The 25498-nt window shown below is 54.6% G+C and overlaps 1 protein-coding gene across 6 annotated transcripts; it reads right to left on the reverse strand.

Moving 5' to 3' along the window:
* Positions 1-36: 36 nt before the first annotated feature.
* Positions 37-25253, reverse strand: ANKRD24 (ankyrin repeat domain 24). 6 transcript variants are annotated; one of them, XM_057541683.1, is made up of 23 exons: positions 25160-25253; positions 23144-23215; positions 15378-15735; positions 14465-14551; positions 14233-14363; positions 14067-14155; positions 12941-13005; positions 12386-12443; positions 10771-10841; positions 10503-10609; positions 10140-10327; positions 9618-9646; positions 8904-8984; positions 8659-8766; positions 8000-8044; positions 7812-7910; positions 6891-6963; positions 6540-6658; positions 4955-6361; positions 2784-2951; positions 1423-1548; positions 1129-1194; positions 37-920 (listed from the first exon to the last, which is right to left on the reverse strand). In XM_057541683.1, the coding sequence occupies exons 3-23, from the start codon at positions 15705-15707 to the stop codon at positions 843-845; spliced, it is 3525 nt and encodes a 1174-aa protein (XP_057397666.1). In that variant the 5' UTR covers positions 15708-15735; positions 23144-23215; positions 25160-25253; the 3' UTR covers positions 37-842. The 6 variants fall into 6 exon arrangements, with proteins under 6 accessions (XP_057397666.1, XP_057397661.1, XP_057397662.1 ...); XM_057541678.1 differs by lacking the exon at positions 14465-14551; XM_057541679.1 differs by lacking the exons at positions 8904-8984; positions 14465-14551.
* Positions 25254-25498: the final 245 nt, after the last annotated feature.

The raw sequence follows: 25498 nt of genomic DNA on the forward strand, positions 1-25498 counted from the left end.
ACGCTGAGGAAACCTGGGGAACAGGCTGGACACGGAGCTGCCTTCCTGGCCGAGCTGGAAAGAGCCAAGAACCCCCAGGGGATTTCAGGGGGTTGGCCCAGGGGCAAGGAGGCTGTGGGAGGGTGTGGGACACTCCCACCAGGGCCGGGTTTAGGGTGAGGACAGTGAGGTAAGTCGTGCAGCCTCAGATTCTGTCTTCATTTGACATTTGCATGTTTTGTTCATCATGAACTTTTGGGAACCCATTCTGACTTTTAGAAATATCGCAGTAACTGGGGAATTCCCTGGCAGTCCAGTGGTTACGACTTCGCGCATCCAAGGCAGGACTTCGCGCATCCAAGGCAGGAGGCGCGGTTCATCCCCTGGTCTGGGAATTAAGATGCTGTGTAGCGTGGCCAAAAAAAAAAAAAAGAAAGAAAAAAGATACTGCAGTAACATAGTAACATAGTGTACATCTCGGGGACTGAGTCCTGCCTTGCTCTCCTCACCCTAATCCCCAATCCCTGCTCTGGGCCGCCCCTTCCCCGTTTTGCAGTAGGAGCCCAGCAATCAGGCCACACGATGCTTTCATCCTCTGCTCCATGAGCTTTTATTCCTGGGGTGGCGTCTGATGATAAGACCAGACATGAGGGAGGGGACTCACAGATTCTCCGGCGCAGGGAAGGGTACACGGTCAGGGCCGGGGTCTAGACTGACCAGCGCATGCAGGGACCAGTGGGGCCGTGGAGGCAGTGAGGGATCGTTGGGAAGGAGCCCAGGCTGGTCTCCAAGTGCGGATGGTCAGTGCGTGAGTCTGGAAGCCCCGACTCGGGGCCTGGAAGGCGGAGGGCAGTGCTCTGATCTCAGCGGCCCTGGGCCTGGAGTCTTTGCATCTGCAGGATCTGACTCAGAATCCGCTGTACATCTTCATCCATCTGACCCTGGGGCGGGAGGTGGAGAGAAGCGGAGAGAGCCTGGGCGTTCCCCACACCCACCCCGCAGCTTCTCCATTCCCCTCCCCGACCCCCCTCCCCGACCCCCCGCCCCGGAGGTCATGAACCTCTTCCCTCGACCAGCGTCCCATTGTACAGATGGGGACACTGAGGCCCAGAGAGCAGCAGTGGCGCACCCAAAGCCAGGGTGACTCACCTGAATGGCGTAGAGGAGGTGGCTCCTGTACAAGGCCACCACTGCACTGTGGTCCCTGGAAGCTTCCTGTGGGTGTGGGGAGGGCGCTCAGAAAAGCAGAACCCCCTCCAAGATATGCCAGAAAGCCCCCTTTGCACCCCGAGCCCCTATTTTGACGGCAGGTGCCGGCGTGACAGTGCTGCTTGCTAAAATACTGAACTGTTTTCCTCCCACGCCTGGCCCATGTGCCCAACCTCCTGCCTGCCCGTCACCCTCCTGGGACCCCTGTGCCCGGCGGGTGGGCGAGGCTCTCACCTCCAGCTGCTCCCGTAGAGCCTTCACCTGGCCGCGAAGGGCCTCCACCTCCGAGGAGCCTGGGGCTCCCGGCTGGTCCTTCAGTGCCTCCTTAAGACTGAAGACTTCCTTGGAGAGCTCTGTGATCTGAAGTGGGATCAGGGGAGGGTCAGCTAGCACCCTGAGGTCGGGGCTGGGGGCAGGCGACCTTTCCAGGCAAAGGACAGGCCTTGGAGGGAAAGTCGCGTCCTAGAGGTTAGCAAACTCTGCCCTGCAGGCTGAGTCCGGCCCATCGGCTAAGAATGGTTTCCACATGTTAAGTGGTTGAGGGGGAAGAAGTCAGAAGAAGAATGATATTTCACAACGTGCAAATTAAACCAAATTCACATTTCCATGGCTAAACGTAAAATTTTATTGGCGCACGGCCAAGCCCATTCATTGTCACGGCGTCCACAGCTCCTGCATCAGCGGCAGAGCTGAGTGCCGTGGCCAACCAAGTAAGGCCAAAAACATTGACCGTCTGGCCCTTTACAGAAAAAGCCTGTGGATCTTGGAGTCCCGGAAAGTGAAAGCGGAGACAGACAGAACAGGAGGGCCGAAAGCAGCCTGGCCTGGTGGGGCTGGGTCAGACAGGCCAGGGTTTGGGTCCTTCTCTACCCTTTCCCTGCTGGAGATCTTGGGAAGATGACTTAAGCCCTCTGAATCTCAGTTTCCTCATCTTTAAAGAGAATCACACTTCTCACCTTGGTAGGCTACTGTGATTAAGTTTAAACTGTGCCACAGCAAACAGCAGGCACTCAATAAATGCTGGGCTTTATTGTTATTTCTATAGATCAGAGGTTCTCAACCAGGGGTGATCCTGCCTCCCGGGGATGCCAGGCAATATCTGGGGACATCTGTGTTTGTCACCACTGGGGGTGCTCCTGATATCGAGTGGGTAGGGGGCCACGAATGCTGCTCCACACCCCACAGTGCCCGGGATGGTCCCCCGCAAAGAATAACCTAGCCCCAAATGTCACTAGTGCCGAGGGGGAGGAACCCTGCTACAAATAAACCATAATCCCTACCACAATTTTATCTTCATTTTACAGAGGTGGAAACTGGGGCTCAGAGAGGTCAAGTGACTTGCCCAGGGTCACACAGCAGGTTGGGGCCGGGTGACTGTGTGTGCTAAAGCACCTGGGGCTCTGGGGGTCACATCCACTGTCTAGTGAGGTGCTGTGTGACTTCGAGACACTCAGTTTGCCTCTTGGAGCCTCTGTTTGCTCATCTGGAAAATGGGCTGATTTCCGAAGACACTTTCAGTTGGGACATTCTTAGATTCCCTCCAACCTCTGTCGAGTGGGGGGCCCCTTGACTGAGCACAAGAAAAGGGGACCCACCTTTTTGTCCTTCTCCTTGGCCCTCTCCAGGGCCTCCTGGGCACGGCTCTGGGCCTGGCGTGCCCGCTCGGCCTCGGTACGTAGCCCCCGCAGCTGCTGCTCTGCAGTGGCCAGCTGGGCCTCGGCCGCGTGCCGTTCACTCTTCATGAATAGCGCCTCCCGCTGCACCTGCGGCCCAAACCCATGTGTGACCCTGAGGACGTCTGGACCCCAAAGATACCTGGACCCCAAAGATTCTGACCCTTCTACTTTGGTCTGAGGCTATTCAAGCCCATTTGACCTCAAGGAATTTGATTCAGGGAAGTTCTGGATTTCTTTGGGCATGATGAACATTCTGACTCTGCCAAGCTGTGTGTCCTTAGACAAGTGACATAAGCTCTCTGTGTCTCAATTTGCTCATATGTAAAACGAGGATAATAAGAGCCTCCACGTCACAGGGTGATTGTGAGGATACAATGAGAAAATACATGGAACACACTTAGAATGGTGCTTGGCACACAGTAAGTGCTATCTTCAAGTTTGTGATGTTGTTGTTTTTGTTAGTATTATTATTACATAATGAACGTTATTATCATTATTATTACAATATAACCAATGTTCTTTTCTCTGCCAGTGGTGTGAAGGTTTGTAGATTTCTTACAAAATGAAGGAAAAACAGAAGAGTCTGGATGAAAAGCAAACAAATGCCCCAAAATTGATGACTGCATTTTCACAAAAAATATCAAGATCAGAGCAGTGTTAGATTTGCAAAAACTGATCCTGGGGGGATCATTGGCCTTCATAGAAATAATAGGTCAGGGAAAATGGATAATAATTAGATGTTCACTTAGTACAGACTCGCTACACCTTAACAATTAAAAAAAACAAACAAACTATGTCTGAATCAAATCAGACTTGCAAATTTACCCACAAAAGAAGTGATCATGAAGGAAGGTAAAATTTAGAAAATAGGGCTTCCCTGGTGGCCCAGTGGTTAAGACTCCACGCTTCCACTGCAGGGGGCACAGGTTAGATCCCTGGTTGGGGAACTAAGATCCCTGCAAGCAGTGCAGCCAAAAACAAAAACAAAAACTAGAAGAGCATGTTCTTGGAACAATAATCCTGGCTGCAATTATTAATCACTTATACCATCACTGTCCTAAGTAAAATTAAACCATTTAATTTTCATGTGAGGACTAAGAACTATTATTAGCTCCATTATACAGGTGAGTAAACAGAGGCATGGAGAGAAAAATGCTTTCCTGATGACAATTAACAAATGTGGCTTTTTATTCACATATTTGTTAAAAACAGCTGCTAGGTTTTTTTGCGGGATGTGTGTGTGTGTGTGTGTGTGTGTATTTAAGAAAAGAGATGGGGTCAAAAGATCTACCTTCAGGACTTCCCTGGTTGTCCAGTGGTTTAGAATCCTCCTTCCTCCACTGCAAGGGGTGTGGGTTCGATCCCTGGTCAGGGAACTAAGATCCCACATGCTGCAGGGCAACTAAGCCCGCATGCTCTAGAGCCCACATGCCACAACTAGAGAGCCCGTGCACCGCAACTACTGAGCCCGTGCACCGCAACGAAGATCCCACATGCCGGGGACTTCCCCGGTGGCACAGTGGTTAAGAATCCACCTGCCAATGCAGGGGACACAGGTTCGAGCCCTGGTCTGGGAAGATCCCACATGCCGCGGAGCCGCTAAGCCTGTGCACCACAACAACTGAGCCTGCGCTCTAGAGCCCACGAGCCACAGCTACTGAGCCCACGTGCCTAGAGCCCGTGCTCCGCAACAAGAGAAGCCACCGCAATGAGAAGCCTACGCACCACAACAAAGAGTAGCCCCCGCTCGCCGCAACTAGAGAAAGCCCGCCCGCAGCAACAAAGACCCAACACAGCCAAAAATAATAAATAAATAAATAAATAAATAAAAAGGAAGATGGCAAAAAGGGCTAACCATTAGAAAAAATGATGGGACCAAAATGGCCAAAAGGTTTTTAAAAAGAAAATACCAGTTGAAACACCCAGGAGGTCAGAATGGCTGCAGGGTCAAAGGTCCACCTGGATATATCGCAGCGTCAAGTCTCTGCAGGATTGAAACCGATGGGGTCGAAACATCGCATGGCTGTGGGGTCAGAACAGACCACCAACTGGCTACCGGCTGTGCCCGATGGGGATCCCGCCACGCTCACCTGGAAGACCTCGGCGCTGGTCTTCTCGTGGCGTCGCCCCAGCTCCTCCAGCTGCCCCTGCAGCCGGGCCACGTCGGCCTGCAGGGCACCCACGATGCGCTCGTGCTCCAGGCGGGCCACGCTGCCCACACGCTCGCGCTCCAGCTCTGCCCGCAGACGGGCAGCCTCCTTGCCCGTGGCCACCACCTCCTGCTCCAGGCTGGCCGCCCGGCCCCGCAACTCCAGGGCCTCCTCCTGCAGCCGGTGATGCTCCGAGGCCGGCACCGCTGCCTGGCGGAGCCCCTCGGACGCCTCACGCAATTCTGCCAGGCCCCGCCGAGCCTCCTCGCAGGCCGCGGCCAGCTCGGCGGCCCGGGCCTCAGCCGCGTCCCGCGCCTGGCCCAGCTTCACGACCGCGGCCCGCTGCTGCTCCCCGGCGGCTGTGGCCATAGCCAGCTGCTCCCGTAGGGCCTGCAGCTCCCGGCTCAGCTCCAGCCGCAACTCCTCCCGCTGGGCCAGCTCTGCCCGCAGGCCCCGAGCCTCCTCCTCGGCCAACAGCCGGCCGGCCTGGGCCTCGTCCAGCCGGGCCGAGGCCGCTTCCAGCTCCCGGAGGCGGCAGTCCCGGTCTCGGAGGTCCTCCCGGGCCTGCTCCAGGGCGGCCCGCAGTTGGCCTGTGTCACCGCTGCTGACCCCGCCAGCCCCACCAACCTCGGCCTCCGCGGGCTCAGCCTTGCCGTGGGCCGCCTCCAGCCCGGCAGCACTGGGGTGCAGGGCGGGGCCTGGGGTGACCCTCGGGGTCGCGGCCTCCACTCCCACGGCCTCCGTTTTCATGGTCCCTGTGCCTGTGAGCTCTTCCGGCACAGCACCTGTTCCACTGGCCTTCCATTCTGGTTCCTCTGTTTTCATATTTGTGGACTCTGCTCCCGTGGCCTTTGTTTCTGGGTTTCCTCCTTCTTCTAGAGTTTTCGTTTCTGTGACCTCAGCCCCTGTGGCCTTTGTATCCAAGCGCTCGGCTCCCACACCCTCCGTTTCCGTGGCCTCAGCATCCGTGGGTCTTGTTTCCGTGGCCTCAGCCACCACGGATGCTGCTTCCAAAGCTCTGGCTTCCATGGTTTCTACTCCTGCAGCCTCCTCATCTGTGCTCTCGGCTCCATTAACTCTGGTTTCCGGAGCTGCAGTGCCGTTAAGCTCTGTTTGCACCGGTCCGTTTCTGGTGGTCTTGGCTCCCGGGCCTTTGCCCTCCCTGGGGGCTGCCTCCTCTTCTCCAGGGGCCTCCTGCGCTTCCTGTTGCTCCAGCGCCTGCAGGGCCTTGGCATGCTGCCTGCGGAGCTGGTCAAACTCAGCCCGGAGAGAGTCGTACAGCGCCAGAGGGATGACCTCGGCCAGACTGCCAGCCTCCATCTCGTCCTTCTCGAAGTGCTCCAGGATCTGGCGGGGGTGGGGGAGCCGGGCAAGAGCTGAAGTGGCCATGGGGGGGGCACAGGGCAGCCATGCCACTTTCCCTGTCCACAGACTCAGCCACGTGCCCGCCCAACCCCCCGGGGAACAGCCCCTCAGGTCCTCAGGTCTGTCCCCACCCAACCCTCCCGGGCCTCAGTTTCCCCACCTGGACCTTCTCCATCAGCTCCTGGTTCTGTCTGGTGAGCATGGTCACTTGCTCCTGCAGCGAGGCCAAGAGCTCCTGGGCCGATGGGCTTAGGTGCTTGGAGAGCAGCGCCTCAGCCCCTGGCAGGGGACACAGAGTCAGGCCCCAGGGTCCTGGCCACGAGGAGTGGGAGCTGGGGGTCTGGAGCCATGGGTCAGGGCCCCTGGGGCAGGCAGGCTTTGGGGAGTGGAATAACTCATGGGGCGGGCCAAGCTCCCTCCCAGATGCAACCTCTCTCTGTGCCCGTGGGTCAAGGCTCCAACTCCTGGGGCCCCAGACGCGACAGGTGGGGGAGGGCAGGTGGGAGCTCACCTGGGAAGTCGGGCAGCTCACCCTCCTCGTCCTGCAGGGTGGCCACGTCATAGCTCGTGTTCTCCCTCTCATTCTGGTGGGGGGGCGACCAGGGTCCGGCTCGGGGGCCTGCCCTCCCTCCAGTCCCCGTGTCTCCCCCAAGTTTGTGACCATAACCCCAACAACTAGGGGTGTACGTGCCACCTGGGCACAGGGGACCAAGAGAGGGATGGGAGTGAGTCCTTGAAAGGGTGTGTCTGCAATTCTGTGCGGGGCCATGGCTGTCTGCCTGTGTGCGAGTACCTGCAACAGTGGTTCAGGGTCTGTGGGTCTGCGGTGAGCGTGTGTGCACGTGTGTGGGTGTGCACAGTGGCCCCGGTCTCTCCTGTGTGAGTCCCCGTGACTGTGTGTGATTTTGCACTTGTATTTTAGTCTGTGGTGCGTGACCGTTCTGTGTTTGTGTATGTGCGCATGTGCGTGAATATGGTTGTGTACATGTATCTATGTTTGTGTAATTATGTATTTTGAGAAATACTTGTGTGTGTACATGTATTTGTGGGTGTGTGGCCTAGGTCTGTGATTGAATGAGAAATATCTGCTGTGTGTGCCCAAGTATTTGTTGTGCATGTGTGATTATACACACACAGATGTGTTTGTTGTGTGTTTGCCTGTTGTATGTGTAAGACCACATATATACATGTGTGGTTGTTCATCTCTGCATGTACGTGAGTATGTGTGATTCTGTGTTTTTAAAAGTGTCTATTATGTGTACCTGTGTTTGTACGTTTGTCTGTTCTGTGTTTGCATGTGTGTGAGACTATGTGTATTAGTGTGATGATCATGCAGCTGCAGCAGAAGAGAGGCCCTTCCCCCTGGTGGCCCCACCCCTGGTGGCCCCACCCCTAGAAGCCCCACCCCTGCCCTGCTCCCCGCTGGGCCCACCTCCAGCAGGGACAGCCTGCTCTGCAAACTTTCCACCTCCCGTCCTAGACTCTCCTTCTCCTCCTGCTTCTCTGCCAGCAGCTGCTGTAGCTCTTGCACCTGCAGGGAGGGGGTGGGGGGCTCAGTGGGCCTCTGGGGGAAAACACTGGGCAGCTGGCAGTCCAGCTTCCCCCCACCTTCCACCCTACCTGTCTCTCCAGGCTGTGGAGGGAGCTGGCCTCCGCCTCTGGCAGCTGACGGAACAAAGGGGCCTGGGCTTGGATCTGGGCTGGGGGGCCTCCCTGGCCCAACTCCTGCTCAGTGGCCCTCCATCCCAACCACAGATGTCCTCTGGCCTATTTTGTGCCAGACCCCCTTTAGGGCCACTAATTCATTTATTTATTCATTCACTCACTCACTCAAATATTCATCCATCCAATAAATACTTATCAAGCATCTACTGTGAGCCAGGCACTGTCAACCATGCCTGCCCTCGTGGGCTTACAGTCGAATGGGTGAATATGAATAAAATATATGGTACATCTAATAGCAGTAAGTGCTTTGAATAAAAATAAAGGGAACTGTGACGTGAGTGGGGGTGTATCAATTTTAAATAATTTGGGTAGGGGAGGTGTCTTTGAGCAAAGACCTGAAGGAGGGGAGGGAGGGAGTCATAGGGACATCTGGGAGAAGGTGTTTCTGGCAGAGGCCACAGCACGTGCAAAGGCCCGGGGGCAGCACCCTGCCTGGCGTGTTGGAGGAACACCGAGGAGGCCCGTGTGTCTGGAGAGGGAGGAGAGGTACGGTACCCCCAAAATGGTACCTGCCACAGGCTTAGCCCGAGGCCCGTGTCTCTGAGGCCCCTCACCTCCTGCTTCCTCCGTTCCTGGTGCTGCTCCAGGCCCCGGATCTTCTGCAGTAGGCGGCCCCTCTCCTGTCGCAGCCGCACGATCTCCTCATAGGCGTCTTGGTCATCCTGTCCCCCGACCCCGGGAACCCACCACCTTTACATGAGGCCCAAGGACTGTACCCTCCCATACCTGAGCCAGAGCTTTCTCCCCATCCTGCCTGGAGGCCCTCCACGCCTCCCCCCAAGGCCAGGGCATCCCTCACCGGCATCGGGATATTGGCAGGGGGCTGAGGTGCCTTCCGCTTCTTGGGGGCCCCTTGCTTTTCATGGCTGGACACAGAGTTCTGGGGGGAGGGGGACAGGGGGGACATGGGGGACATGCCAGCCTCCCACCCAAATAAACCAACACAGCCAACCCACTCTCTGTCACCAGCCCCAACTCTGCCCTCACTTCCTGCGTGATCTCGAGTGAGTCCCTGCCTCTCACTGGTCCTCACTTATCCCAGCATAAAAGGGGGCAAGACCACATCTCCTGAGAGTTCTAAATCTTATGTTTTACCCTCTGCCCCTCTCCATGCCCTGGTACTTTCCCCAGCTAGACCCAACTGTTTACAATTCTTTCCCTATGGAGCTGAGACGCTGTAGCGCCGGAAGAGAGAAAGAGGCCAGACCTGACTCCTTCACTGACTTCACCAGCCCTCATCCATCTCAGTTCCCTCTGCCATCCCACCCTAGCCCCATGATTTGGCCCCATCCCCCCACTGTTCTCACTGAGTCTTGGGCGTTATGCTGTGGGTGCTGCTCCCACTTGGTGGCAGTATACCCTGAAGGTAGCATTCTTCCCAAACAGGTCCTTCCAGGTATTAACCCTGAGTCAAGGGTCCGTCTCTTCCTTCTCTTCCCAGGGAGCTTGGGGCAAGGGGGAAGGTAGTGTGTGCACAGGGAGAGGGACTTGTTCGCTGCTTAGGGATCCATACCTGAGACGATGCCTCGCCTGAATCATCCTCTGGGAGGGCAGGGGAGAGAGGGAAGCAGGGTCAGGCACTGTTCTAGGGATTCCATTCCTAGCCCTAGGAAGGGCATTAGTGAGCCCAGGGGACTTGAGGGGGCTCCCAATTCCCCCCAGAATCAGGACTTTTAAGGTAGGGATCAACCATTTTGACAGAATACTAATAGGAGGGGCCTTGAAACTCTCAAAAAGAGAGAACAGTGGCATCTCCAGGATGGGGCAAGTGGAAGGGCCAATTCTTAGGAAAGGTAAAGATCCAAGAATATAGATGACCCAGGAAAACAGAGTTGACCCCTAGGCTATTTCTAAAAGCTCTGGGGTTCCTCAAAACTGTCCTGAGTAGTGTGACGGGAGCAATGAAACCTCCTATAATACAAATAGGGGTACCTTGAAACTATCCACGGTAGGGAGGGAGAGAAAGGGGTGACAAGAAATTACCTAGAAGATGGAGGAGGGTGCTCAAAACTGTTCAGAGGTGGGGTTTGCATACCGCTGGGTGGTGAGGGGCGCTGGGCGGCCTCCTGCAGGAGGTGTAGGATGAGTTTGTCCCCTGCCAGGGCGCCGTAGTGAGCAGCGTCCTGGCCCAGCGCATCAGTGATGCCCGGCTGGGCCCCACCCTGCAGCAGCACCTCCACTGTTTCGGGGCTGGCTCCCTCACAGGCCAGCATCAGGGCCGTCCTACCAGAAGAAGAGGCTACTGAGGGGGTGAGGACATTTTCAAACCACCACACCCTCCTCAACGCCCAGGCTGGGGAGGGGGAGGAGGACAACTAGATCCCACACCCAGAGAGGTTAAGAGACTTGCCTAAGTCACACAGCACACAATGGACTGGCTGAGAGGGGAGAGGCTCACCTGCCCTGAAGGTCCTGGTCATTTGCAGCAGCCCCTTGCTGCAGGAGAAGGCGGCACAGATCTGTGTGACACATCTGAGCTGCTATGATGAGGGGTGTTGTACCCAGCTGGGGGAGGGGGTTGGGAGAGGGATGAGACAAGGCATGAGAGAATGACTCTGGGAGGTGGGGAAGCCTATGACGGCCCCCAGGCTTCCCTCCAAATCTTCATACTTTTCAGAGGGTCCCTCAAATGCAGTATCTTTCCCCACAAGATCCCACAGACTCACCCGATCTCGGGGATTCAGACGTGCCTTGAAGGAGCAGAGCATTTCTGAGCAGGAGATGCAGCCGCCAGCCGCTGGAAAAAAGAGAGAAGGGTGGGTAGGAAGGGCATGGCTTTGATATTTTCTGGGGGCCTTCTGCCTGAGTGTGATTCTTATCCTTTATTTCATGAGAAACTCCCACCTCCCCCAGAAGATCAGTGACAAAGATATGACTCCTATTTTACAGATGAAGAAACTGAGGCCCAGCCAGGCCCATGGTCACCCAGGGGGGTCAGAGAAAGAGCCAGGATGAGGACCCAGGTCTTCTAATTCCCAGTCCCAAGCTCTTTCCACATTCCACTGTGGGTCCCTCTTAGGGTGGAACGTTTCACTGATTTTCATGTATTTAACCCCTTTTGATTCAACCAGCATTTATTGTGTACCGACTATATACCAAACCCTCATACACAGAGTGTTAATATTTACTAGAGAGATCAGACCTCCGCTGAGGTTGGGCAGGCTTCTTGGGGTTTGATCTGAGCTTGAGTTTTGATGGTGAAAGGGGGAGGGTAGAGGTCATTGCATGGGCATGGACCCTGAGGCAGGGAGGAGCTTGGAAGGACTTGGTCATCAAGGAAGTAGGACAAGGTGTGTTATGTCCAGAACCTCAAAGAGGGAAGGAAGGGCTTTGTGCAAGGAAGTGTTGCTGGAAAACCATTAAACTCTTGGACTTCTCTGGTGGTCCAGTGGTTAAGACTCCGCAATTCCACTGCAGGGGACGCGGGTTTGATCCCTGGTGAGGGAACTAAGATCCCACGTGCTGTGCGGCATGGCCAAAAAGATAAAATCAGAAAAAAAGCTAAAAAAAATCATCAAACTCTATATGATTACCTGCTGTGTGCCCAAGGACTTATGGGGTTTTGTTTGCTGTGGTAATTCCATTGCTTAGAACCCAGCCTGGCACACAGTAGGTACTCAATAAATATTTATTGAAAGAGAAAAACCATGGAGCTTCCATAACGTGATCAAAGGCTTTGCCACCACTAGGTGGCAGTGTACTCCAACTGCAGGGAATGTTTCAACAGTGAGTAAAACTCCAAAGCAAATGTATTTCACGCTCCCAAGAGGATAGACGTTTCTTGAGTCATCAAGTGAAAGACATTCCCGAATGTCATGGACACGGTGGACAGACGTTGGGCTGGGCCCTGGCTCAGGTGGGTGGGTCCCTTCCCTCCCTCGGGAAAGGAATTTGGATTTGATGACTATGAAGGCTGCCTGGACCTTTGGCCTTCCTGAGATTCCCTAGGAGTTCCTTGAAGCAAATTATACTCTGGTCACCCTCTGATCGTCCTCACCCAGGCCCAGCATACAGTAGGCTGTGCTTCGGGGTCAGACGGCCTGGATCCTCCCCACTTTCTTGCTGATAAGCCTCAATTCCCTTGTCTGTCCCAAGGTCATCGTCCATGGCTCAAAGGGTCACTGAGGATAATGCAGAGCCCAGTGCCTGGCACACAGTAGCGGCCCCGTGAGGAAGGAGGTGGAATGTCCTAGGCAGGTCCCCAGAGCCCGAGGTAGAATAATTCCCAAGCCTAGCACCCTCTGGGCCATGGTGGCCAGGGCGAGGCCAGGCTGCACCCACCTGCGTGATGCAGGGCCGTCCACCCACTACTGTCCACAGTATCCACCACGCAGGATGCCTGGGGGGGAGGGGCGTGTCATTGGAGGTGGAGCCATCCCTGTTTAGGAGCCATCCCTGTTGCCTAATTTCTCTAGGAACTGCCCCTCCTTGGGCTCTGCTGTATTTCAGGCTCCTTGCCTCCCCCCTTCTCCCCTCCCACTCACCTGCTCTGTGGAACCCACTTCTCACAGGCCCCCAAATGACTCTCTTGGCTTTTATGAAAATTGGTGAGAAAGAGGGATTAGCTGGGAGCCCAGGGGCAGCCGGGGGTTTGGGGAGAAGCTGGGCTCAGGAAATAGCTGGTATTGGGAGTATAACTTGGGTGTGGGAAGTAGCTGGACACTCAGGGAGTATCTGCTTGTCCAAGGAGTAGCTGGGACTCAGGAGTAAAAGGGGCCAAGGAATACGAAGGATTCAGGGGTAACTGGGGGTTCAGTGAATTCCTGGAACTCAGGAGTAGTCAGGGCAAGGGAGTATCTGGGGTTGGGAAGTATCTGAGGCAGGAAAGGACATGACCTGCAGTAGTTGCTTCAAGCACTGAGGGTGCCCATACTTGGCGGCCAGGTGGAGGGCACTGTAACCTGAAAGGGAGAGAGAATGTACTAGAGCTTCAGATACTCAGGGAACTTCCAGTTGCCCCCCCAAACCTGTGTCAACTACTTGTGATGACTCTAACAAGTCCCCAAACCCAAGTACTTCTCAAAACCGTGCTACTCCCTGGGGCCAGAGACTCTCCAAGCCTCAGCTAGTAGGTGTCCCAGACAATCTCATCCCAGCTACACTCCACATCCATCCACTCCTCAAGCACTACTGTCCCCAGCTACTCCCCAGGTCGCCAGCTACTCCCCAGGTCGCCAGCTACTCCCCAGGTCCCCAGCTACTCCCCAGGTCGCCAGCTACTCCCCAGGTCCTCAGCTACTCTCCCGGTCCCCAGCTACTCCCCAAGTCACCAGCTACTCCCCAGGTCCTCAGCTATTCCCCAGGTCCCCAGCTACTCCCCAGGTCTCCAGCTACTCTATAAGCTCAACTACACCAAAGTGCCAGCTATGCCGCTTTCTTTGATACTCTACAAATCCCCAGTACCCATACATCCTGGCTCCTATACTTGTTGCCCTGAAGCTTCAGATGTGGCTATGCCCCCTGCCTAGCTATTCCCTGAGTCCCAACTACTCCCTCTGGCCATGCCTTCTATCGCAGTTATCCCTCAGGGCCCTAGTTAGGTCACACACCTAGATTCTCCTTTTGTCTCAGCTACTCCCAGAGCTCCAGCTAACTCTAAAGCCCAGCTACTCCATGCATCTCAAATACTCCCCTCCAAAAAACTGTACTTGTTATTCTCACGCCCCCAGATGTTCCTCAAGCTCAGATGCTCCTCTGTTTCCATTACTTCCTCTGACTCAACCACTACCTGAGTCCCAGCTCTCCCCGATCCACAAGCTGACTCACTCGGCTTGCTACTGGCCATGGTCTCCATCCTTGGGTACCACAGCCTGACTCGCCCCTGTGCCTCCCTGGGGGCACTGAAGAGAACCCCCCTTTTTCACCAGGACACGGAGGCCATGAAGCAGGGCCTGGCTGGACCCTCAGGCTGGGCACCTGGTCTGAGTTCCTCTTCCCTCCCCCAGGGCCCGGCGGGTAGTACCTGCCCCATCCGTGCTCATAACGTTGGCGCCATGTGTCAGCATCACCTCTAGACAGCTGGCTGCACCCCTCATGGCCGCCAGGTGGAATCTGGAGGCCAGAGGTCAGGGGTCAGCTGCAGGGTGGCCACCCCTCAGCCATCACACCCCCAGGACGTGGGCACTCACGCGGACTTGCCCTCGGGGTCCAGCTTCGTGGGCACCAGCCCCTTGCGGGCAATGAGGGAGGCCACCCGTGCGGCATCATTGTTCTCCACGGCCTGCAGCAGCCGCTCGTCACTTTTGCCCCAGTCCTGGCTCTGCGGGGCACACCCAGGGGAACATGGGACTGGCGGCCACTGCCCCTCCCCGCTCCCCCAGCAGGGGCTCCGGGCTCTCACCGCCCGGCCTGGGCACTTGCCTGGCGCCTGCCTCTGGCTGCCGGCTTCGGGATGGGGCAGGGGCCGCAGGGTGGGCAGGAACCAAGGTCAGTGGGGCTGAGCCGCAGCTGCCGGGGGGAGTGGTCCTGGGTGGGGGCCTGAGACAGCATCCCTCAAGCCTGGGTCCCCAGCATCTGCCCCCAGGTCCATCGCCCCAGCTGTCATACACCACTTCCACCATCGTACCATTAAACCATCCCCAGATCAGCCCCCAGCATCTTTCCAAAAAGTTGTCCCCCAAACCTAGGTCCCCAGCTCATCCCTTAGTGAAAGCCACCTTTCCAGTATCACCTCACCATATCCCTTTCTGAACTACCCTCTGAAGTCTTCCCAAAGGAACCCCTAAAAAGGTTGCTTCAATGTCTCTCAGCACCATCCTCTGCCATCTATCCTTTGACTGCCTCTGAGATGCCACAATTGTCTCTCAAATGTCCCAAGATCTGAAATGCATTCCAAAATGTCTTCCCCAAATTCCTGACATGTTCTCCAAAATCATCCCAATGACCCCATCATCTGTCCCCAAATTGTCCTCCCCTAAAATCTTTCAGATGTCCTCCAAAATTGTCCTCCAAATGTCAATATCTTTTCCCAAAAAAGATCACCCAAAACAGCACCCGAATTGTCCCCACAAATGATCCCATGCAAAACTGTTCCCCAAAACTGTCCCTCTAAATTCTCCTGTGTCCCCATCTGTCCTCAAAACTGTCCCCCCAAATGTACCATCCATCCCCCCCAGTCTCTGTCCCGCCCCCTCCCTCCTCCCTGATCATCCTTCGCGGGTCTCGGGGTGGAGGGTCTAGGCTCTGCGCGGTCAGGGGACGGGGAGGGGCGGGACGGGGAGGGGAGGAAGGGCCCGCGCCCGCCCCGCTCCCCCGCCCCTTCCCCCGGCCCTACCGCAAAGGAGGCGGCGGCGCAAAGGCACAGCTGCTTCATGATGTCCAGGGCGCCGGGCGGCCGGGCGACCGGGCTCCGGGAGGTGACCAGAGGAAAGGGCCCGCGATGCCGGGGCTCGGCCGCCCGGCCCGCGCAGTCCCGCCAAGCCCCGCGCCAACCCTCGCCCGCGCGCCCCGCCTGCTGCTCCCCTCCCGGCCGCTCCCCTACGGGTGGTGGGGAGTGCCAGGGAAGGGGGCTGGGCTCTGGGGGAGGGGCACCGCGGTGGCCCGACCTGACCTTCTTGCCACCGGGAGGCTGAGGCAAAGAGGGCCAGGCTCCCAGGATCTGCATGGACCCGCCTGCGTTCGTCTCCGCCTCTCTGGGGAGGGGGGGGAAGAGGGGGAGTGTGGGATAGGGGGGTGGTCTCAGGTGACTCCCGGTCTGGTTCCACTGCCGCTGGGCTATCCAGGCTCTCCCTCACTCATTCATTCACTCACTCATTCATTCATTCATCATCCACCAGTGGGGCTCTGCAGTCTGACAAACCTGAATTTGAATCCAGGGCATCCCCTCCCCGCCACGCCCCCTGCCCTCCACAAACCCGCATTTACCATCTATAAGATCGGCCCAGATACTTACTTGCTTTGGACTTCACTTTCCTCATCCGGGAAATGGGTTTCATATTAAACAGTACCTACTGCAGAGGGTTACTGAGAGGACTAAACGAGATGCTATATATGGGGCCTGGAACATAGCGCGCCATAACCACGGATTCAAAGAAAGATGCGGTTGGGCTGTGTGCATATCTAATACTGAATCCTAGGGACGCAGGACATAGTAGGTGCTCAGATAAACCACTGAAAGACAGAGAGGACACAGCCTTTGGCTCTAACTCCAAGGGGCTGGGAGGGTCTGTGTTCTGCTGGTTTTCTCAGACTAGGAGCCCCTTGAGAGCAGGGTCCCACTGAGGCCTCCCTGGCAGAGGCCAGGGTGGGGTGGGCAGTTGGTGAATGTTTGCTCAGTTAATGTGTGACTCACAAGGCCAAGCCCTCTGAGCCATGTGTATTTCATTCATTCAGTCCACCCGTGCTACAGGGTGCCTGGCACTGCACTGGGCATTGGGACTCAGTGGTGACAAAGACAGATGTCCCTGCTATCTCTGAGGTCCCTGGGGAGACAGACACACCCGTGGATTTATGAACCAAGGTGATCAGGGCTATTATGAGGGAAGCCCAGGTGAGCTGGGAGCTCAGAGAGGGCTCTTGATATCATCTGGGGAGTCAGGGAGGACTTCCTGGAAGAAGGGACATCTGAGCTGAAACTTGAAGAATGGGCAGGAGTTGGGGAGTGGCAGGAACAAGATCATGTTTGGGAGAAATCATGAAATAAATTGCTCTCCTGGACCAGTGTGGTAGCCTCTGCCCTGGTCCAGGACCTGGGGCATGGGGTGGGGTGGGGTGAGGGTGTGCATACTTAAGGGTGGGGCAGAGGAGGAGAGGTGCTAGCATAGGGGCTGGAGGAGGGAGTCTTGGGAAGGAGGGGGAAACCGGGAGTGTGGGGTGTCAGGAGAGCCACAAACGGTTCCAAAAGTCAGGATAGTCCACTGTGTTGTGGATGCAAATTCAAGAAGGGACCAGGAGAAGGGACAAGATTGGGATTACAGGAGAGAGAAGGGATGTGTGAGGAGACAGGCCTTCAGGAGCCCAAATTTAAGAGCAATGACTGCTGACAGGCACTGGGGCTTTGAACCCAGCTTGGCCATTGTATAGTTGCTGTATGACCCGGGGCCAGCCATTCTCCCTCTCTGGGCCTCAATTCTTTAACAGTGGGATAGATAATGGAACGAACACTACAGAGCCGGGTTCCTCCACCCAGAGGCACTGCTGACACTTCAGCCTGGTCATTCCCTGGGGTGGGGCCATCCTGGACTCTGTGGGGTGTTGAGCAGCACCCCTGGTCCAGAAACACACCCCCCTCCATGTGACAACCGTAAATGTCCCAGGGATCACCCAGTGTACCTCGGGGCAGGATCACTGCTGTTGTCCGTGATTATTCTTAGACACCTTTAGGCAGATGGAGGGAGGGGTGGGGGCAGGTAAATGGAGAGTCTGCTGATAAGCAATTGGGGAGTTGGAAGGAGGGTGTTAAGGGCTCCTCTCTCCTCTTACACCGAGGGGGGGTGGTGTGACCCTCTCAGGCTTGTCCAGAGAGGAGACTGAAATGGATCTCCCAGCTCAGGCCTCGGATTTCCAACTGCCCTCGGCCTGTCCTTCTGGATGCTAGACAAGCTCAGAAGCCCCCCGCAGTGGGCCAAGGGCGTCGCTGTCCCGGTGGGGGCTTAGGCCAAGACTTAGCGTCATCTCACTCCTCTCTCACCCCACACCCAATCCAGCAGCCAACCCCACCAGCTGTAAACTATGTCCAGGGACCCCTTCTCACCCGTGGTTCAGCCCCATCACAATTCTATCTGGAGGTCACCTCCTCCCAGGCCTCCCTGCTTCTGTTCCCCTCCCTGGTCCACCAGCTTCCTAAAGCCTGCATCAGAGCATTTCTCTCTTCTGCTCAGAAGCCTCCAGCGACTTTGCTCGGCATCAAATGCTAACTGCTCACAGAGCCCAGGAGGTTCTATGGCAAGGGGTCCAACTGCCAACTGAGGTCCCCAGGGCTGGGGGGGGGTGGCAAATCCCAGCCCAGCCCACCCCCACCTGGTTTGGTCCAGCTCAAGAGCTAAGAATGGTTTTTACACTTGTAAGTGGTCAGGGAAAAAAAAAAAATCAAAAGAAGAGTAATACTTCCTGACACATGAAAATTATATGAAATTCACATTTCAGTGTCCATAAAACAAGTGTTATTGGGATGGGGCTATGCCCATTCATTTTCAAATGGCCTATGGGAATTCCCCAGTGGTCCAATGGTTAGGACTCCATGCTTTCACTGCTGAGGGCCGGGGTTCAATCCCTGCTCAGGGAACTAAGATCCCACAAGCTGTGTGGCGTGGCAAAAAAAAAAAAAAAAAAAAAAAAAAAAAAAATTTTTTTACTTTCTGGCCCTTTACAGGAAAAATGTGCCTAGCTTTGCTCTAAACAATCCTCCTTGTCAACTCTCTGAACTCATCTCCCTCTACCTTTTCCCTGGTCCGTGACATCCTGACACAGTAGTCTCCTTTCTGGTCCTCAGACAGCTCTGCCCACCTCCGGGCCTTTGCCCTTGCTGTGTCCTCCACCCGGAATGCCCTCCTTCCTCCACCGCCCACAACGCTGATTACTTTACTGTCTTTTGCACTGGAAGACACCTCTTCAGAGAGCCCTTCTCTGATCACCCCTTGTCACTCTGACCCCTTAGTGGGGGGTTATTTTTCCTTCATCGTTCTTATCACTACCTGACGTCATCCTGTGTACCTTTCTGAAAATATTGTTTCCTCTTGATTTCTTCACAGAATGTCACCTCTGCACAGGCAGGAATTTTTGTCCCCCTTAGTCACTGCGGCTGGATCCCCAGCAGGTACCGGGTATAGATTTTGAAGGACCCGGTGCAAAATGAAAATGCAGGGCCCCTTGTTGAAAAATTATGAAGAATTTCAAGATGGGGAGAAATGAGTATGAAACCAAACATGGGGCCCTTCTGAGTGGCAGGGTGTGTGTGTGTGTGTCTGCGAAGCAGGCCCTGATCTCCAGCCCACAGTAGGTGCTGAATAAATGTTTGTTGAATGAATTAAAGAAATAGTGACTCATTTAAAATAAGGTCACATATCTAATATATATCTATATGTACATTTGTTCATTTCAAGAGTACTTTTCAGGGCATCCTAATAATAAACTACAAGCTACAAAATTCAGTCAATCTCCTAGTGCCTGTGTTGATCTAATAGCAATAAACTACTTTGTTCAAACTGAAAAATAGAAAAAGAAAAAGAAAAAGAAACAGTGACTCTGGGAATAAAAGTGAGGGAGAGACAGACAGACAGATTTTCCAAAAAGTGTTGAGGCACCGGGAGTCTACAAATCTCTAAAATTTTCTACAAATCCGCAATCTTCTTCCTTGTAGGATTTTTCTAAAACCTGAAATAAGGGCAGGAGGTTGATGGGAATCCAAAAACTAGGCTCCCGGCTCCAGTTAACTCACATCTTTTTTTTTTTTTGGCGGCATCGCGTGGCATGTGGCATCTTAGTTCCCCGAACAAGGGACCAAACCCGTGCTCCCTGCATTGGAAGCACAGAGTCTTAACCACTGGACCGCCAGGGAAGTCCCTCCCATCTTATGGATGGAAAAACTGAGGCCCAGAGAGGGGGCGAGAAGGCTCAGAGCAAGTAGGGCGCTCTGCTGGGACCTGGCAGAGCAGGCTGTATCATGAGAGAAGCAGAAAGGAGCGGGGAGGGCACGCCGGGCAGGTTGTGTGCTGAGAATGGGAAACGGAAGGTCCGGAGAGATGGAGACGGAGGTGGAGGCGGACCACTGCAGTCGCGGGTGTTTGCTTTCTTCCCGCGGGGCAGCCGAACAAAAGCTGAACCTGACTCCTGCATTTGGCAGAGAAACTGGAGCCTGGCAGGTAGAGGGACTGACGGGGGTGGGGGGTGGTTTTGGGGGGGGAATGGAGGACCAGCTTCTCCTCTCTTTCCTCCCCCAGGCCTCCCATCTGCCGCGCCCGCTCCAGCCCAGGCGGGCTCTGCTCGCTGCCCCCGCCCTCCCTGACATACCCAGAGACCCTCACACCCCGGCTGAGGTTTTAACGCCCCTCTATTCCCGCCCTCCTCATCTTGACTCTGTGCCAGGCACCTATCAAAACACACCCACGTCCCAAATTAGGTGTTTTTTTGTTTTTGTTTTTTTTAGAGGCACAAACGTTTTGAAGGATTGGATTTCAACAGGACTCTGCTTTTGAAATTCAACAATCGTATGGTTTGGTTTACCACTGGCTACAACTTCTCGGGAATTTTTAGCAGGAAATGCGAACACTAACTAGGAATCGATTTCAAACGGGATGAAAATTTTAGGATCGTTCTGCAGTGAATGAAGCTTACCCCATGCCACGTTTTGTAGGGATTAACAAACAATTTATTCCTTGCTCTGGTGCCCTCTCTCTCTCTCTTTCTTTCTCTCTCCCTCCCCCTCTCCCTCTCCTTCCCTCTCACTTCAATCAGTGCACTTTCCCCCCAACCAAGGCCCAATAACACAGCCCTAGTAACACAGGTGTTCCTAGTAACACAGCCCGGGAGGGGGGGGGGAAGGCAGGCATCTCACTTCCTAGCTGTGTGACATTGGGCAAGTTCCTTAACCTCTCTGGGCATCGTTTACTCATTTATAAAGTGGAGATAAAAGCTCCTACCCTACATGATTGTTATGAGGGTTAAAGGAGCTGACATCTGCAAAGCACATGGAAATCTCCTGGTAGTGTTTGAAAACAAATAAATAAAAACAAAAATGGGATGAAATAAAAATGAGTTCAACGACATTAAATGTAAATTTTAAACGTTAAAATAAACAAAATGAAAGGAATGTTAAAATTGATAAATAATAAAAATACATTTAAAAATCATTTTGAGGGGGTAATTCCCTGGCGGTCCAGTGGTTAGGACTCTGAGCTCCACTGCAGGGGGCATGGGTTCGATCCCTGGTCGGGGAACTAAGATCCCACAAGCCGCGCAGCACAGCCAAAATAAATAAATAAATAAATAAAATAAAAATAAAATAAAATAAAAATCAGTTGGGAAAACTTTGGAAGGCCAGAGAATGGCGGAGATATACGCAAAGTCACCGAGCTAGTCAGGGACAGAGGAAGGATTCGAACCTAGAGCCACCTGACTTTAAAACCAGGCTTGGGACTTCCCTGGCGGTCCTGTGGTTAAGACTCTGCTCTTCCACAGCAGCGGCCACGGGTTCGATCCCTGGCTGGGGAACTAAGATCCTACATGCCGTGCAGCACGGCCAAAAAAATTTTTTTTTTTTTTTTTTTTATGAGGATCTTGAATCAGATGCGTATGTTTGATTGATTGATTGATTGATTGATTTTGGCTGTGTTGGGTCTTCGTTTCTGTGCGAGGGCTTTCTCCAGTTGTGGCAAGCGGGGGCCACTCTTCATCGCGATGCGCGGGCCTCTCTCGTTGCGGAGCACAGGCTCCAGACGCGCAGGCTCAGCAGTTGTGGCTCACGGGCCCAGCCGCTCTGCGGCATGTGGGATCTTCCCAGGCCAGGGCTCGAACCCGTGTCCCCTGCATTAGCAGGCAGATTCTCAACCACTGCGCCACCAGGGAAGCCCCCCAAAAAATTTTTTAAATTAAAAAATAAAACCAGGCTTGTTCCTCTGCCCCGTTTTTGACATTCAAGGACTCCTCAGGCTGGGCCCTCTCGGGCCTCTGCTCCCCCTCACATTCTCTGCTCCAGCCAAAAGAACCTCTTCATCATCCCATTATGTCCCTGTATCAACCAGGCTCTGCCCAGCCTCCAGACCTTTGCTCACACTGGTCCCCATCCGCCTCCCTGTGTGCCTTCACTTGTCTAAATCTTCCCCGTCCTTCCAGGCTCCGCTCCAGCACCACCTCCTCCAGGTAGCCTCCCTGATTGCCTTGGGCCTTCCGGATGGGAAGGCCCTGTCATGGGAGAAAGACCAAGGGCTCTAAAGTCAGACACGTGTGGGTTTGAATCTCCCTGTTGCCACTTTACTCTGTGACCAGGAGAGGTGAGTTAACCTCTCTGGACCCTGGTTTCTTTGTGCTGTAATTGGGAAGTTTAGCCTGACAGAGGCCAGTGCTCAGGAAGGCTGGCTGCCAGACTCTACATCTGAATGCTCACTTAGCTTCTGTGACTCTGTGCCCTGGACCAGCCTGCACACTGGCAGGGACTAGCGGGGCCGGGAGGGAGTGGGTAATGAATGAGGAAGGAGCACAGTCTCTGGAAGTTCACAGCCCAAAATATAGCTGCAAGAGAAGCCAGCAAGACCCCACCTCAGGGTCTTTGCACTGGCTGTTCCCTCTGCCTGGAATGCAATTCCTGCAAAACACACATGATTTCCTCCTCCTTTCCCTTCTGATCTTTGCTCTAATATCAGCTTCTTGGTGAGGCCTTTCCGGACAACCTGCTTTAAAACTGCAACCATCTCCCCTGCCCCAGATGCTTTAAATTCCCTTTCTTTGCTTTCTTTGTCTCCCTGGTACAAAATATGCCTTTCACTTATTTATCTTGTTCAGCATCCATCTCACCAACACAGCTGTCAGCTCCACAAGGGCAGGGATTTCGGTCTGCCCTGTTGACTGCTGTGTCCTCTGTGCCTAGAACAGCACCCAATACAAATATTTGCTGAATAAATACTCAAAAGCAAGAAATCAGGGTCCCTGAGAAAGTGAGGCCCCAGAAAAGCAAGTGGTCACTGTAGCTGGGAATAGAGATCTTCCGGAAGAAGTGTTCTTGGAGCCAAATTGTGAGGGATGGGGAGGATCCGATGCATAGTAGTACAGGGAAGAGAATTGCAGGTGGAGGGAACAGCCTGGACAAAGGCATGGTGGCTGAAAAGCTTGAACAGGAAGTAATGTGGAGATCAGGGCAGCAGGGGGCAGTAGAGAGGAAAGGGAGGGGAGGTGGCCAGAGGCTAAAAGGGTAAACTTGAACCTGTGGATGGTGGGGAACCATAGAAGAGTTTTGAACAGGAAGGGGCTTGGTCATACGGAAGCTGCCAAAAGAATCTGATGACAGACGGAGGACAGCAGTCCAAGGGCCCAGTGGATCTTCAGCCAGGTCCTGGGGGACAGGAGCCTGAAGTTGGGGGACATTGGGCATCTCAGTGGCCTCAGACTCACCTCTGTCTTCTTAAATCGTGCCCGGAGGGTCTTCATGGCCAGTGTCAGGTGTTTCTCCTCTCCCCAGGCCACCTACAGAAGGCCAGGGGGTAAGGGACATCAATCCTGGTGGGCAGGAGAGTCGTCCGCCTCCCACTCCTCAAAAGTACCACTTCCTCCTCCCCCCTGGCCATCCCAGCCCCTAGAGCAGGACATGGACCTATCCCATCTTCTAACTTCTGTGTGTCCTTCAGCAGGTCACTTGCCCTCTCTGTGTTTTACATCCCTCTTCCATAAAATGCAGGAAATAATCCCCTCCTAACCAACTTGTGGCCAGTTTCCTGTGAGGTCCCTAGCATAGAGCCTGGCAAACAGTAGGTGCTCAATAAATGTATCCCACCAGTATTCCCTGTTGCCCAAGTAGATCAGGCTTTTTCTGGTTTCAAGCTTTTATCTGTGCAGTTACTTCTACCTGGGATGCCTTTTTTTTTTTCCTTCTCTGGTGAACTCCTATTCATCCTTCACAGCCCAGTTCCAAAATCCCATGGTGTTCTGATCAGCTTTGCCTCTTACTAGTAGGCAGAACTCTAACTCCTCAAATTGGGTTCCCCCAGCTCTTCCTCTGCCCCACCCCTGGCTCCAGAGGCTGGAAGTGTCTGGACTGGTTCTGTTTTCTTGAATAGTTAGGGGCTCCTGGGGGGCCAGGCCCAGAGCCGAGGTGTCTTAGCACAGAGGCATGTTTCTTGGAAAGTCAGAGAGAAAATTCTTGCAGCTAAGTCCCCTTACACCAGCCTGGCTCCTGTGTGAGTGAGAGCATAGAGGCAAGTCACCCAAGGTGGGCAGAGGTCTGGGGTGATGGCTGCATGCATGTGTGTGCACGTGTGAGCACAAGGTATGTGTGTGCATGCATGTCTGTCCAGCTTAGCCTGTTTTGAGTTTCGTGCATGTGCAGGTATAGAGGTCAGGCAGGGATCTCAAGGGGGCATTTTGCTAGGTGTCTGGCTAGGAATTCCTTCCTATGTCTGAGTGGGATTTCTGTTAAGACATATCCTTCACCTGTCCTTTCACCTGCTCACCTGCCCATGAATTCTCCAAATCATCTTTCCACCCATCCACTCACCTGTGCATCCATCCTCCCACCCAAGCACTTCTACATCCACCCACTGTCCACCATCCACCCAACTTATGTTCTCATGGTCCTCGACGTACCCTTCAACAGTGCTCTATCCACCATCCACCCACCATCCACTCATCCATCCAATCACCCACTGGCCACCACCCACCCACTCATCCACCCAACTCATCTTCTCATGGTTCTCCACACACCCTTCAACCATCCTTCATCCATCACCCACCCACCATCCCACCCACCATCCCATCCACCCACACAACCACTCATCCAACCACCTATCTCCGTCAACTATCCACCCACCCATCCTTCATCCACCATCCACTGACCCATCTACTTACCACGCATCCATCCAAAACCCACCCACCCATCCATCCACTTGTTCATCCACCCGTCCATCCATCTACTGCCCATCCTTTCATTCACCCCTTCAATTTACCCCATTCAATCAATGTACCCATTCACTCACCACCCACCCCACCCTTTTTCTTTACTCCTGTCTAACGGACTCAATCACACCCAGAGCAGGGTGTAACTGACACCCAAGAGAGGAGTCCGCAGGTTGCCTGGGCAGGAGGGAATCCGCAGGCTGGGGGAGGGGGAAGTACCCTCATCTAGGGAGCTGCTTCCTGGAAGAGGTGATGATATATGAACAGGGCCTGATGGCTGGGCAGGATATTGAGCTGCAGCGGCAGAAAAAGAGGGTATGTACCCTAGACAGCGCAAAGGCTGGGAAGTGGGAGGTGCACGCATGAATGAGTGTGTGTGTGGGTGTCAGCGTGCCTCAGCATAGCTGGGACACACACCAGCCTTTCCTTTCTCCCACATGCCAGGGATCAGGGGCAAGGAGCCTGAGGCCCTAAGGGGAGCCTCCATCCCAGGCCTCCCTTAACTCGGTCCCCTCCTACCTCCTGCAGCTCCAGTGACTCCAGCACCAGGCCACTGTGTCCACTGCCAGCTCTGGTTACCTGCTCCCAGCTGGGCCACCAGCTCGCACCAGCAGCTCCCAGCTCTCAGCTCTGACACCTGATCAGCTCTGAGCGGGCAGCTGCCCCAGGGGGCCGGGGATGAGCAGAGGGAGGAGACAGGCTGGCAGCAGGGCTGTCTGTTGGCCAAGGGGCTCTGGTGGGAAGACACCGATGTTCTTCCCGACCATGGCTGGACGGATTTCAGTTTCTGGAATGAGCCACCCTTTTCCTCTCTTCTCAGCCTTTGTACTTGCGGTCCCTATGCCAGGAGCCCTCTTT

This window comes from Balaenoptera acutorostrata, chromosome 2 (assembly GCF_949987535.1).
Source record: "Balaenoptera acutorostrata chromosome 2, mBalAcu1.1, whole genome shotgun sequence".
Taxonomy (NCBI): domain Eukaryota; kingdom Metazoa; phylum Chordata; class Mammalia; order Artiodactyla; family Balaenopteridae; genus Balaenoptera; species Balaenoptera acutorostrata.

Excerpts from the sequence above, each read along its gene's own strand:
- ANKRD24 (XM_057541683.1), bottom strand. The coding sequence starts at position 15,707 with ATGCAGATCCTGGGAGCCTGGCCCTCTTTGCCTCAGCCTCCCGGTGGC. Across the intron at positions 13,006-14,066 it reads TATGAGCACGGATGGGGCAG|GTTACAGTGCCCTCCACCTG; the intron begins GTACTACCCGCC and ends TCTCCCTTTCAG. Across the intron at positions 1,195-1,422 it reads CTCTACGGGAGCAGCTGGAG|GAAGCTTCCAGGGACCACAG; the intron begins GTGAGAGCCTCG and ends CCACACCCACAG.